General features: G+C 45.9%; 1 protein-coding gene across 1 annotated transcript in view; it reads left to right on the top strand.

Moving 5' to 3' along the window:
* Positions 1-14,215, top strand: part of LOC311511141 (membrane cofactor protein-like) — a 31,429-nt gene continuing 17,214 nt past the window's right edge. Inside the window, exons 1-4 of the mRNA XM_084611514.1 lie at positions 1-496; positions 11,736-11,927; positions 12,767-12,863; positions 13,720-13,805. Of these exons, the coding sequence (XP_084467640.1) occupies positions 394-496; positions 11,736-11,927; positions 12,767-12,863; positions 13,720-13,805 (478 nt within the window). The 5' untranslated portion in view covers positions 1-393. The remainder of the gene's footprint in view (positions 497-11,735; positions 11,928-12,766; positions 12,864-13,719; positions 13,806-14,215) is intronic.

The following is a 14,215-nucleotide window of genomic DNA, read 5'->3' as shown; positions in this document are numbered from 1 at the left end:
GCAGCAGTTGGCAGCGCCCAAAGAGCAGCCCTCAGGCCCGAATCCCTCAGGGGCATTGTTGCCCCCCCCGGCTTGTGCGCCTTCAGCCGTCCCCGGCCCGGGTCCCCGCTCCCCGCTGGGTCGCACCAGAGCGGGGCCGACGGGGGGAGCCGCGGAGCTGGGCGAAAACCGGCGGCGCAGCGAGGCCTTGGCTGGCTGGCGGCCTCCCTCCCTCGGGCGGGGACCGGGGACCGGCGACCGGCGCCGCGCTGGGCGAGCCTGGCCGCGGGCTTCCCGGGCGGGGCGGCCGCCGCCTCTCTCGGCTCGGCCCGGCCCCTGCCCTGCGGCGGCCGCGGCGACCCGCGAGCGCGCTCCCGAGGCGGAGGCGGCGGCGGCGGCGGCTCGGTTCGGCGCATGCGCAGTGCGAGGCTCGGCGCCATGGAGCTGCTTCGGCCGGGCTGGATCCCGCGTCTCTCGGCGCTGCTGGCGCTCGCGCTGCTTCCCAGGGGAGCGCTGGGTGAGTGTCGGGGGCGAAGGGGGCTCCCCGGCCCCGCCCCCTGGGCTGGCCTCGCCCCCCGCTGGGCTGGCGAGTGGGAGCAGGAGGGCGTGGGGAGAGCGGGGCCCGGGGCCCCGGCTCTGTGGCCAGGTGCCGGAGGGGCGTGAATCCGGGGGGGTGGGGGCAGCAGGGGGAGACCGTTCGTGGCGGGCTGGGGTCCGTGGCCCTGTCTGCCATTGACAGCTCCCTGGACTCGACCCGAGTCTGCCGGGCAGGTGTGCGAAGGGGGCTGAGTCCTGAGTCAGGGTCACCCGCGGGCTGGAAGCCATTCATGGCTGCGGCATGAGGCATGTGGCTGGCGCTGGGGTGGTCCCCAGCGCGGCCGTAGATGCTGGAAGTGGGGCAGTTCTTCTGCATCGCCTCGTGTTTAGACATGATTGGGCATCCCGTCTGAACACAACCGTCAGGTCAGGCAAAGGGCCGTAACGCAGAGAGACCCAGTTGAATGTTGACCAGATTTGGCAGGCCACATACAGGTTCTGCATTTGTCTGGACTGTTTTGCCTTTGGTTAAAACGGAAGTGTGTAGTCACAGGACAGTATGAGCTGACGGGAAATATGAATTGGGCCCAAGAAAGGAGGAGAAGCCCTCTTCTAGTCTAGTGTGTAGACCCTTCACGTGACGTGTGTGTGTGGGGGGGGGGGGTTTGACCTTGGCATCTGGCACTGTAGGCTCCTCTTTTAATTAGCTATGACTTGGGGGTCCAAAAATGCGGATCACTCTTTTGCCCCCCCATGGGTCAGGCTGTGGGAGACCCCTGTTCAAACCCCTCCTCTGCAAAGGGATTTGAACAGGGGTGTCCCACCTCCCAGGGACCTCTTTCCCCCCCACCTCCACCCCCCAACCCCCCACCCACCCCACCCCCCGACCCCCCACCCAACCCCCCACACACCTCCCCCCGACCCCCACACCCAAGGGAACCTGAGAGGTGGGGGATCATTGTTTAGACCTCCTCTGTTTCCAGAAAGACAAGGGCCTCCTGAGAAAGGAGGGAATTTAAACAGGGGCCGCTCACCCTCAGCCCTGTCACCTGGGAGGTGATCCATCCTTGTCCAAGCCTCTTCTTAACAGGCCGAGGGAGGATTTGAACTGGGGTCTCCCACTTTCTATGTCAGTAGCCTACCCACTGGGCTACAGAGTGATCCTAATGGTCTTGCTGGTCCCATTGCTATTGACTTGAAGTGGAACAGCTTCAAGAGGCAAGAAAGAAGGAGCTCCCACTGAAAGTCCTTGTCTTCATCTGGTAGAGGACAGACTTAAACCAGCAACCTTGAGTTTCCCAGGAGAGTAGCCTAACCGCTGTAGCGTAGAGGGCTTCTTGTTTTCCCTTTGGCCCAATTACAATTCAACTGACGTGGAACAGCGGCAAGAGGAAAAACCTAAAGAGTTCCCTCTTGAGTCCTTGTCTCCTCTTCAGGAAGGCAGTGGTATTGAACCAACAACCTTGAGTTTCCCAGGAGAGTAGCCTAACCGCTGTAGCGTAGAGGGCTTCTTACTTTTCTTTTGGCCCAATCGCTATTCAATTGGCATGGAACAGTGGCAAGAGGAAAAACCTAAAGAGTTCCCCGTTGAGTCCCTGTCTCCTCTTCAGGGAGGCAGTGGTATTGAACCAGCAACCTTGAGTTTCCCTGGGGAGTAGCCTAACCGCTGTAGCATGGAGGGCTTCTTGCTTTTCCTTTGGCCCAGTCGCTATTCAATTTACATGGAACAGCGGCAAGAGGAAAAACCTAAAGAGTTCCCCGTTGAGTCCCTGTCTCCTCTTCAGGGAGGTGCTGGTATTGAACCAGCAACCTTGAGTTTCCCAGGGGAGTAGCCTAACCGCTGTAGCGTAGAGGGCTTCTTGCTTTTCTTTTGGCCCAATCACTATTTAATTTACATGGAACAGCGGCAAGAGGAAAAACCTAAAGGGTTCCCGATTGAGTCCCTGTCTCCTCTTCAGGGAGGTGCTGGTATTGAACCAGTAACCTTGAGTTTCCCAGGGGAGTAGCCTAACCGCTGTAGCGAAGAAGGCTTCTTGCTTTTTCTTTGGCCCAGTTGCTATTCAATTGACGTGGAACAGCGGCAAGAGGAAAAACCAAAGAGTTCCTAATTCAGTCCGTGTGTCCTCTTCAGGGAGGCAGGGGTATTGAACCAGTAACCTTGAGTTTCCCAGGGGAGTAGCCTAACCGCTGTAGCGTAGAAGGCTTCTTGTTTTTCCTTTGGCCCAATTACTATTCAATTGGCGTGGAACAGCGGCAAGAGGAAAAACCTAAAGGGTTCCGGATTGAGTCCCTGTCTCCTCTTCAGGGAGGTGCTGGTATTGAACCCGCAACCTTGAGTTTCCCAGCAGAGTAGCCTAACCGCTGTAGCGTAGAGGGCTTTTTGCTTTTTCTTTGGCCCAGTCGCTATTCAATTGACATGGAACAGCGGCAAGAGGAAAAACCTAAAGAGTTCCCACTTGAGTCCCTGTCTCCTCTTCAGGGAGGTGCTGGTATTGAACCCGCAACCTTGAGTTTCCTAGGGGAGTAGCCTAACCGCTGTAGCGTAGAGGGCTTCTTGGTTTTTTTTTGGCCCAATTACTATTCAGTTGACTTGGAACAGCGACAAGAGGAAAGACCAAAAGAGCTCCCAGTCTCCTCTTCAGGGAGGCAGTGGTATTGAACCAGCAACCTTGAGTTTCCCAGGGGAGTAGCCTAACCGCTGTAGCATAGAAGGCTTCTTACTTTTCCTTTGGCCCAATTACTATTCAATTGACGTGGGACAGCGGCAAGAGGAAAGAGCTAAAGAGCTCCCAATTCAGTCCCTGTCTCCTCTTCAGGGAGGCAGTAGCATTGGACCAGCAACCTTGAGTTTCCCAGGGGAGTAGCCTAACCGCTGTAGCGTAGAAGGCTTCTTCCTTTTCCTTTGGCCCAGTCGCTATTTAATTGATGTGGAACAACTGCAAGAGGAAAGACATAAGGAGCTCCCAGTTCAATCCCCTTTTCTTCCTTGGGAAAAGGAAGGAATTAAACCAGCAACTCCAAATGTCCCATAGAAGCCTCTTGTTCTAAGTTTGGCCCAATTAATACTTAATTAAAGCTGTAGTGTAGAGGGCTTCTTGTTTTTTTTTTTTTTTTTTTTTTTTGGCTCAATCACTATTTAATTTACATGGAATAGCTGCAAGAGGAAAGACCTAATGAGCTCCCAGTTCAGTCCCCTTCTTCTCAGGGAGACAGGGGTATTGGACCAACCACGCTAAGTTTCCTATGGGAGGAGTGTAGAGAGCTGCTTCTTTTTACTTTTGCCAAATTACTATTTATTTTATATGGAACCACTTCAAGAAGCAAGACAGAAAGAGCTCCCACTTCAAACCCCTTCTCCTTATGCAGCAGTGAAAGGAATTGAACTAGTGACTTTAAGGATATCAGGGGCGTAACCTAACCACTGTACCGTAGAGAGTTTCTTACATTTGTTTTGGCCCAATTAATATTTAATTAAAGTGGAACAGCTTCCAAGTGGGAAGACGTCAGGAGCTCCCTGTTCAAACCACTTCTCCTCATCATCCAATAGAGGGAGAAATGGAACTAGCGACTCCAAGTTTCCCCACGTGACTAGCTTAACCAGTGTAACATAGATAGCTGCTTGTTTTTGTTTTGGCCTAATTACTATTTAATTAATGCGGAATAGTTTCAAGAAGAAAGATCTAGTAATCTCCTGCTTCAAATCCTGTCATCTCAAAGGGAGACTTGAACCTGCTTAATGAGACTCTAAGGGCATCAACTCAGCCACTGCGCTATAGTGACTGCTTGTGTTTTTTATCCCAATTAAAGTGATATAGGTTCAAGAGGTAAGACTGAGGGCACTCCCATTCATACACCTTCTCCTCATTTCATCGGGGGGGGGGAAGGAATTGAATCAGTAAATCAACATCTCACACGCGAGGCGCTGAACCATTCTACTATAAAGGACTCTTCATTCTTTGCTTGACCCAATTAATATTGAGTTAAAGTGGAGCAGCTTCACAAGGCAAGAGCTGCATCATGCCCAGTTTAAATCCCTGCATCTCAACAGATAGAGAGAAGACTTGAATCCACAGCTCCAACTGTCCAGGGGAGTAGTCTCACCACTCTGTTGTAGAGTACCTGTCTGTTTTGATTTGGCCCAGTTATTAGTTAATTAAAGTTGAACAGCTTTAAGAGAAACAGAGTTGTTAGTTTATCTGGTACATGTGGAAAATGAACCCACATTAGCTAAGAGTTCTCACAGGGAGGAGCCTAACCACTGTACTATAGAGGCTCCTTGGGGGATTATCAGACCAATTTATAGTTAATTAAAGTAGAACAGCTTTAAGAGAAGAAGCTGAGGGAGTGCCCACTTCAAATCCCTTTTCCTCATCAGGCAAAGGGAAGAACTGAAGCAGGGTCTTTAATGCACCACATGTTTAGCCTCACCACTGTACCACAGAGAGCTTCTATCTTGGATTTTGGTTCCCTTAATATTTAATTCAAGTGGAACAGCTTCAAGAGGCAAGACTGAAGAAGCTCCCTCTTCAAATCCTTCTTTTCATCAAGTAAAGGAAGGAATTGAAGCCACATCTTCAACATTCCACATGAATAATGTAACCACTATACTACAGAGGGTTTTTCACATGTGCTTTGGCCCAATTAATATTTTCTTCCAGTGGAACTGCTTGAAAAGGAAAGATAACAGGCGCTCCCAGTTCAAATTCCTTCTTTCTCAGCTGGTGGAGGAATTAAATCAGCCTCCCCAAGAGCCTATGAGAGTCGTGTAACCACTCTACTATTGAGTGGTTTCAGAGTAACAGCCGTGTTAGTCTGTATTCACAAAAAGAAAAGGAGTACTTGTGGCACCTTAGAGACTAACCAGTTTATTTGAACATAAGCTTTCGTGAGCTACAGCTAACTTCATCGGATGCATACTGGCTAGCTTAAGTGGCTCCTAGCCTAGTGTGCTTGCTTTTGTGCATCCCATGCTTAGGTGCCTATCCCTCCCCATTCATTGAAGAGGGACCCCAAGTGCCTAAGTTAAGCTTCAGGGCACCCGTTGTCATTCCAGTGATTTTCTAGGCATCTAAAAATTAGGGATGGCAACACTGATTATTGCTGTAGCTAAGGCCCTTTGTAGATCTGGCAGAGGGAGTTATGCCTCCTCAGAGGCCATCTCACACCACACAAGGCAGTTATGGAGGACACGGCCTCCCTTACAATATTTAGCTCAGTGGTTACAGTACTCATCCAGGATAGGGGAGAGCTTGGTGCAGTTTCCTCTCGCTGCCCGATGAGGGCCCTGAGACAGTGTATGGTCCTTTGTTTTGGGTGCTCACATGGGATGTGGATAATTGTGGTTCAGTCCCTCTTCTTCTTGATTAGAAATAATTTGAACACCACTCTCCTGCTACTAAAGCAAATGTCCTAAGTGATTAGCTGTGATGCTTGGTGTACCCTTCCCAGATCTGAAAAAGAGCTCTGCCTGGCTGGGAAGCTTGTCTCCGCCCTGCTCTACAGTACAAAGTTATGTCAGTATAACTACATCGCTGGGGGCATAGGAAACACACACCCCTGAGCAACCCAGTTATACCAACAGAACTCCCAGTGTAGACAGCGCTGTGTCAGTCGGAGGACTTCTCCTGTCGACATAGCTACCACCTCTTGGGGAGGCGGAGCACTTATAGCTATGAAAGCGGTTCTCCCATCGGCATAGGTAGCGTCCTCACTTTGGACTTGTCTACACTTACAGCGTTACAGTAGCAGAGCTGCAGCGCTCTAGTGCTATCTCACCAACAGAAGTTGGTCCAATACAAGAGATTACCTCACCCACCTTGTCTCTCTACCTGCCTGCTGTCATTTATATGCCTGCTTCCATTGCCTTCAGCATGAGCACTTTTGAGGGCAAAGAGCAGAAACACTCAAACATGGTCTCACATCAAAGATGATCCGACCATCTAGTAGGCAACTACATCTCTGCTGGTTGAAGGCTTTATAAATTACCGGCATTACTTTGAATTCATGGCCTGACCTAAGTAGCATGTGTTCAGTAACACTAGCAAAAGTTAAATATAGGTAACTGCAGACTAACTCAACTGAAGCGCTTTCAAAGTCACCAGCTTTTGGCTGACTGGTATCTTTATTGTACAGTGGTAAGAACCAAGTATCTCTGGTTAATGTGCACTACGAATTGTTTCAAAATACTTCTGTGGTTAATTTTTAAATGGAATCTAGATATTTAAACTGACAAAAAGTGCAACAGCCCTTCAGCTGACATTAGCTATATACAAAAGTAGACAGACTACACTTAACTAGTGACACCACACTGATAAATGAAGGGCAACTGTATTATTTTTTGGAAGTTTTAGACTGTGTAATGTAAAATTACCTTCTTATGTGTTGAAGACTCTTCAATACGTAAATCAACTCAAAGGAAACGTTCTCTAATTGAACAGTTATAGCAACAGGATGTGAATTCACATCTCCACCCTGTTCACTTCAGAATCTCTCTTAAGACTATTCCAATATTAACATTGGGTGCAGATTGCAAAGTCCCACACCCATGTAATCATTGAAGATCCTGCAACATTCTTAAAGCATTAATGCTGGCTTTCTGCTCAACTTTGAGTGCCAAATTGACTTCAATGGGGCCACTCCCATGCTTAAAGTTAAACACATGCTTAAGTGCTTCGCTGAATTGGGGCCTTGGTGAAATAGCTGCATTTCTCTGACAGATGAAATAGTCCTAACAGGTTGAAAAGTATAATAGAAATGCAGGATTACTACCATGATTAACAGGCAGGCCCCACGCTACCGGCATAGAGGCCCTTCACAAACATTCTTTTTGGTCTCTTCCCCACAGTTCTTCCATCTTAAAAAGAGAGGATACATAAGGGGATTGAATCTATTGTTAGCGTCACAGAAGAAACGCAGTTGGTGAATGCTACTGCATGAGTTTACTAATGGTTTTTCAAAAGACTTTGGTACATTCCAGATCTCACTATGGAGAGCAAGTAGGGTATTCTTCTAGCAGAGTGTCAGCAACTCTTTGGCAAAAAATAGGAGAAAAGGAATTGGAGAAAGCTGTGGTCTGCAGTGGGCAGGCTGAGTTTCCTTTGACAAGATCTGCAGGGAGAATGGATGTTCGAGTGACCATGACAGATCCCATTTTTGAGTGGTGATATTTGTACACAGGAGTCTGTAAAACACAGAAAACAAGATTAATAAATAGCAGCATTAGAACAAAGGAAAACCAAATAATTCACACAAGGCACAGTCCACCTGCGGAACTTGTTGCCGTGGGATGTAGTGAAGGCCAAAAGCATAACTGGTTTAAAAAACAAATTAGATAAGTTCATGGAGGCTAGGTCTTTCAATGGCTGTTAGCCAAGATGGTCAGTGATACAACCCCATGCACTGTATCCCCCTAAGCCCCCAACTGCCAGAAGCTGGGACTGGATAATAGGATGGATTATTAGTTAATTGCCCTGTTCTGTTCATTTCCTCTGGAGCATCCGGCACTGATCACTGTCATACACCGGATACTGGGCTAGGTGGACAATTTGGTCTGTCCTAGTATGGCTTGGTCCTATATCTGGATTACTTCCTGACCCCGACTCCATCCTTTTTCAAAATGTGAGTGTGGGGTAGCAGAACAAAAACCTCACACACTGACTTTTCTCTCTGCTACCTCCAAGAAAGTGGATGGAAGATATCAGTGTAATATTCCCAAGGATACAGTCTGGACAGATGGTCAACTGTGTCCCCTCAATTTTCCAGTCTGGGATGCCTTGTACACTGTTTTACTGTGAGAACAATCACTCCTGGCCAGATCACACACAGCCTCAAGCATGCAAAATCATGCCCAGCTGAATTACATGAATGCTCTGGCCAGCCATTCATGAATTACATACAGGGAACCACCAGCTACTTCCCAGTCCCAGATCTTGTCCCTGAAATGTGTTTCTTGTACTGTCAAGCTCTCTACTGAATAATGCAAGCTCACATAAAGGCCATCATTTCATCAGTGGAAAATGATGTGCACAAATGTTCTCTCAAGTGGAGATTCCCAAATACTTCAATCCAGACACACTGGTTTAGATAAAACAATAAAACAAGTTTATTACCTGCAGATAGATGTTAAGTGATTGCAAGTAATGGGGCATAAAAATCAGAATTGGTTACAAAAAAAGAAATAAAAGGTAAAATGCACACTAATACCTAATTTCACAAACTAAGCATGCTTAAAAGCAAAAAGGTTTGCCTCCCCGCCAGCGTATAGCCGTCTGGCTGGATTGCTTCAGCTAGGACCTCCCCCCAGTTCAGTCATGCTTCCTTTATGTTTCAAACATTATTGATGTCATGAGTGGAGAGAGGTGATTTGGGAGCTTCTGTTTCTCAGTCTTATATCCTTCTCCCCTCTTTGAGGCCTATCTACAGCTGGGGTTCAGGCAACAGTCTGTTTACATGGAAAACCCCCAGCTGTTCCATTGCCAGTATGTAAAGTTCTAGCTCACGCCCTTCTTTCTGACAGAGAATGGCCACGTGGTAGTCCATTTGATTATGTTGATGCATAGCCAGGGCATCAATGTATCTTTTGTCTTTGAAGAACTGGTTTGGGCTTGTTTTTCTAACTTTGGAACGTGTCACAGCGACATTATACAGTAGAATCTTCTAACTTTACATACAGTGTTGCCACATATTTTACCAGGATAATAAGGTCCAGCAGATTATGATTTTTCACATGATGCCTTGTGATGAGGTCTATCTACCCCACACTGGCCCCCCAGGGGTTAACTGTGCATTGCATGCTGAGGAAGCCACACCCCTCCATCCCTGCTGAACATGCTCAGCCTGGAGACAGTGTATAAAGGGAAGCAGCGCAGCTCAGTTGGGCTGGACTGCTGAGAAAGGATGTCTATAATGAGCGCCTTCAATGGACCTGGGAGAGCCCCAGTTCATAGAGGCTTGGCGTGCTGAACCCTTGGTGGACACTGGAAAGCCAGTGGTAACCTGGGCGGGGGACTGAGTTGCTGCAGACCTTGCCAGCAGATGTCCCCAGAGCACCCATGGACTGCTGTACTAGGAGACCAGGTAGGAAGTGGCCCAGGGGAAATAGACATTAGTCTGGTCATAGGACTGAGATCTCACTGTGTTTGGGGCAGATTCCTGCTGACCCAATGGCATAACACTCTGTTAGGGCCCTGGGCTGGGTCCCCCTGCTGCTAACCCCCACTGGGGTGGCAGTTCCCCCACCATAGACCTAGAGGTTTACAGTTGTCTACTATTCACCAGAGTCAAAATGCGAGACTATTGAGACTGTGTGTGTGTTTGCTGCTCTGCCCTGACTGAGGGCCTGAGATCTTGGGTGATGGTGCAATCTACCCTGACTGCTAGGTCATGCTACCCTGGTAGCAAGGGAAGCCCTAGGGGACTGAGACTGCTAGGTCACACACTCCTGTTTTGTGTGTTAAGCTGTCAGAGACACTAGCAGTTGGGGTGTAAAATCCCTGCTGATTATGTGACCAGATGCCCCTTGATGGGCTTTATCTACCCAGGACATGTCTCAAAAGGCATACTTTGTACAAAATTCATCATAGTTTCTAAAAAAGAATGAATGTGGCGTGCAGACTGTCAATCAGATCCCCACAAAGAGGCTTAAATATTTTTGAGCTACCTACACCTGGCTCTGTGGTTATACAAGCAATACAATACAGAACAAAACAGTACAGTCCTCTAAAGTCCATCCCTCAAGAGAGAGACTCCTTGCCTCCTCTCTGAAAAGCTTGACTTCTCTGGCTGAAAGGTCTGTTCTTCCACAAGTCTATAAATGAGGGTAGCAAGTTACCAAGCGTTACTGTGTGGTTTACAAAAAAAAAATTTAAACTGGGATGAACTGCCCAATTTTGTGGATAAATTATCCAAGGAACACTAGGAAGAACTGAAAACACTTATGGCAGAGGTCTAAAACTGCCAGAACATCTCTGCAGACTGTCTGACACTGCAGCGTGAACAGTGGCCATTGCCATTTCTATGAGGCGATTGCCATGACTGCAACCCTCAGGGATTCCAAGAGGCAAAAATTGAAGACCTTCCATTTGAGGGCAACAATGAGGCACTCCAGACTCTGAAGGATTAATTGCAGGGCTGCTCCGAGCCCTAAGGAGTGCAGTGTCCCATCCCGTAAAAGAGAACAACAAAAGCAGCCATAGTTCAGGCAGTGCTCCCTGATTGTCTGAGCCTCTGAAAAAAAAGCAGAGATTTTAACACAGGCAACCTCTGCAACTTCCTCAGCTGCTCCACAGTTTGAGGCTTTGAACAGACAGCTCCGTCTCTGCCCTAATGTGGAGTCCTAATCCTCTGGGATTCTATGTTGGCAAATGAACTGAGAGATGGTTAGGTTTCCCTATCTTTATGCCCTGAGGGTGGTCAGGGATTGATCAAGGATCCAGGTATGGCCCCAACAGATACTGCTAGCCAAAAAGATTCCAATCTCTAGTGCATGGTGTTCGTGTGTATCAAGAGTGGAATCTGTGTCCAAGACATCTGGAACCATAAATACTGTAGATTAAGTAGCTGTTCCTTTACTGCAGAGTAAGCATCATTTAGTGGAAAGTTGAGGTCTGATGTGCAGCCGTATGTTTCTGCAGATTTCTTGTTTGCCTAAGCAAACTGGTCAAAATGCTACAGATTTAGAGAAATGCAGTTGGAAGTGGAGTTGTCACACTGTCATAAGGTGAAGAAGCAGATCAAGAAAAAGGGGAGCGTTTTTTTCTTCAACAAACATCCTTGTTGTTGATTGGACTTGAATCAAATTGCTTCTTGCTGTTGGACATGCAATTAAGTTAAAGGGTTGGTATCTCTGAAAATTGCGTGCCACAGTGGCAGATGAAATTTGAAAGCAAATGTTAAGTTCTGTTGATCTTACCACTGCTTAACTAGTCACGCTTGTTCTGTGGATTTAGGATTTTTTTTCAATAAGTATCTTTTTCTTACCTTGTACCTCACAGATTGGTAGTGCGAGTTACTGTTTGTACTCCTTGTTTTAAGATTTCAAGCTGGGATTTCAAAAGGGCCTAAGGAAGTTCTATGCCCAGAGCCCATTGAAACTTTCCTAGGCTCTTTTGAAAATCCCATCCTCTGTGTCAGTTAAGGCTTGTTTAAAATACAAAAACTAAAGAGTTTGGGGTTTTTTTCCCCAAAGTTACAATGCTATTTCTTTTTTTTATTTTTAATAGGTAGTTGTGGTACCCCACCAAGGCTAAGCTTTGCTGAACTGCAAGACGAGTCTAAGGCCAAGGAAGAGTTTCCAGTTGGGACCACAGTGACATATAACTGCCGCCCAGGTTACCAAAGAGTCGCTGGACAGTCGCCCACTCTTACTTGTGAAGAAAAATCGGTGTGGTCAGAACCCAAAATGTTTTGTCAAGGTAAGGTTTTTTCTCCTCTCTTCCCTCTGCCACCCCTCCACACTCGGGTCAGAAAACACTAACAGGTTAAAGGCTCTTCTGGACTGGAATGAGGATTTTGTAACATTTCATGATTTGGAGCTTGAAAGGGACACAGTTTTTCAGACAGAATTGTTTGTTTTTTAGGAGGTGCATAAAGCTCCCCTAAAGAATCAAAATGTAAAACTTTAACACAGAAGATGAAGTTCTGGCCTACTTGAAGTCAGTGGCAACACTTCCATTCAATAGGGCCAGGATTGTACATGGAGACTAAACTAATGCAGACATTGCATGTCGTTATTGATAAAAACGTGCCAAGCCCATGAGTTAGTGATATTGGTTTGCATTGCTGTGATGATATCAGTTAAATTTTTTTTCTCTCTCTCTGTGGGCTGGGAGTGCTGTGTGGAGGGTTATGCTTTCCTTGAGAAAGGAAATGTTGGATAGAATTCTTTAGCTCTCGCATCCTTCTGGAAGGTAAAAGTGCATCTTCCAGGATGGGGCTCTTTAAGTCTGCCACAAAATTTTTGGCATCTGGTTGTATTATTTTCTATGTAATTCACTTGATTTGGGTTCCTAGTAATTTGTTATTTCACTAGAAGGGCACTGGTCTTATCCATTCCACTCATAACACAATAATATGTAAATTCATCACATTTGAGGGCCTTTTTTCTTGTTTTCATAGGCTTTTTAAATTAATATAAACACTTAACTTTACATTAGTCACGTGCGAAAATGTGGGTCACTTATTATTTACCTTTAGTTATGTTTTGTAACAGAACAGAAAGAAAAATCTAATTCCTGTTATATTCTCTCTTTAGGGAAATCATGTGGACATCCAAGAGACCTAGCTAATGGCAAGATTCATATCACAGATCTCCTATTTGGTTCGAACATTACATTTTCTTGTGACGAAGGGTAAGGATGTCGAAGATTCCTCCTCCCCCCCTCCATACTACTACTGTTGTAGTCAGTACAAAGGTCTAGATAGCAAATTATGACAAACCTTCAGCGGGGCATTCTGGAGTATGAAGTTCCTGAAATAAATAGCTGCAACCTTTTAGCTGTTCTGCATGTTCAATGCAAAGAAGGTTGGGTCAGTGTTTCCGTTGTGTGAACCTTCCCTTTTTAGTACCTTGTATTCAAATTTGAAAAGATTTGCTTTCAAATCTTGGAATGGCTTTTTTTTAAATAGGGTCCTCAAAAATTTTTAAATATGCCTCCCCTTTATAAAAATTTTTCAAATATTGTGGTTGGTGTTGATATTTTGGTACACATCTAACATTGTATAATTAAATAGGTACATAGGGCAGAATTTTGTAATTTGTATTAACTTTATCTGCCTCTTTCTAGATGTTTGGGATATAGGGTTATGCATCAAACAAATAAAAACAGAATGCACTGAGGTCTTACACTGAGTGTTAGTTCTGAATTTGGTAGCCAATTATTTTCCTCCTTCTACAGTATCTTTGGCATTGCTTTGGTAATTTTCAAAGAATCAGCAGTGGTGAACTGGGTATCTCTAATATGTAAATCTCAGATGTCGATCCTTGTTAGCTGGAGTCACTTTTCTCACTTGCTATTTTCTGGCTTTGATCAGAATACTTAGCAAAATAAATAACTCTTGTCTTATAAGAATGGCATCACCTGAAATTCAGTGTGTCGTCACCACCTGCTGGCAGAACAGAAGTATACTCAAAATATCTGAGCTGATGGTTTAGAAGTTCGGTAATTTGTTAAGCAATTTTGCCTTTTAAAAAATGTTCTTGTTTAGGTTCAGATTAGTTGGACATAATACTAGTCTCTGTGTGATTGATGGAACAAGGGTCACGTGGAATCATGAACTTCCATTTTGTGAAGGTAAGTGGATTTTATACATTTATGATTCTGTTCTGGTATTGCCAGTTCATGCAACTAGTTTAGGTAAATTGTGCTGTAAAAGGAATTCACTAGTACAGAAAATAAGTATTGTTAAAATGTTTAGTCTTGTTTATTTCACCATTTTAAAAGCTAACGGAGGTACCAGTCTGTTGAAAATGCCCAGAGATTACTGATAGCTAGCTCATATGGGTCAAATTCACTCACTCATTGAAAATCAGGAGTAAACTTTACCTGCTGAATAACTGATAACACAACTGTCAACTTGTGATTAATAGTTTACGTGGAATTTATGGCTGTCTCAAATTCATTCTGTCTACACTATATTGAAGAAAATAGTTCTACAACGGATTTGAGTTTCTGACTGATTTTAGGTGAACAGGATAGATTTT

This window comes from Lepidochelys olivacea (assembly GCF_965140295.1).
Source record: "Lepidochelys olivacea isolate rLepOli2 genome assembly, chromosome: 21".
Lineage (NCBI taxonomy): Eukaryota > Metazoa > Chordata > Testudines > Cheloniidae > Lepidochelys > Lepidochelys olivacea.
This window is presented reverse-complemented; position numbering and strand designations above follow the sequence as displayed.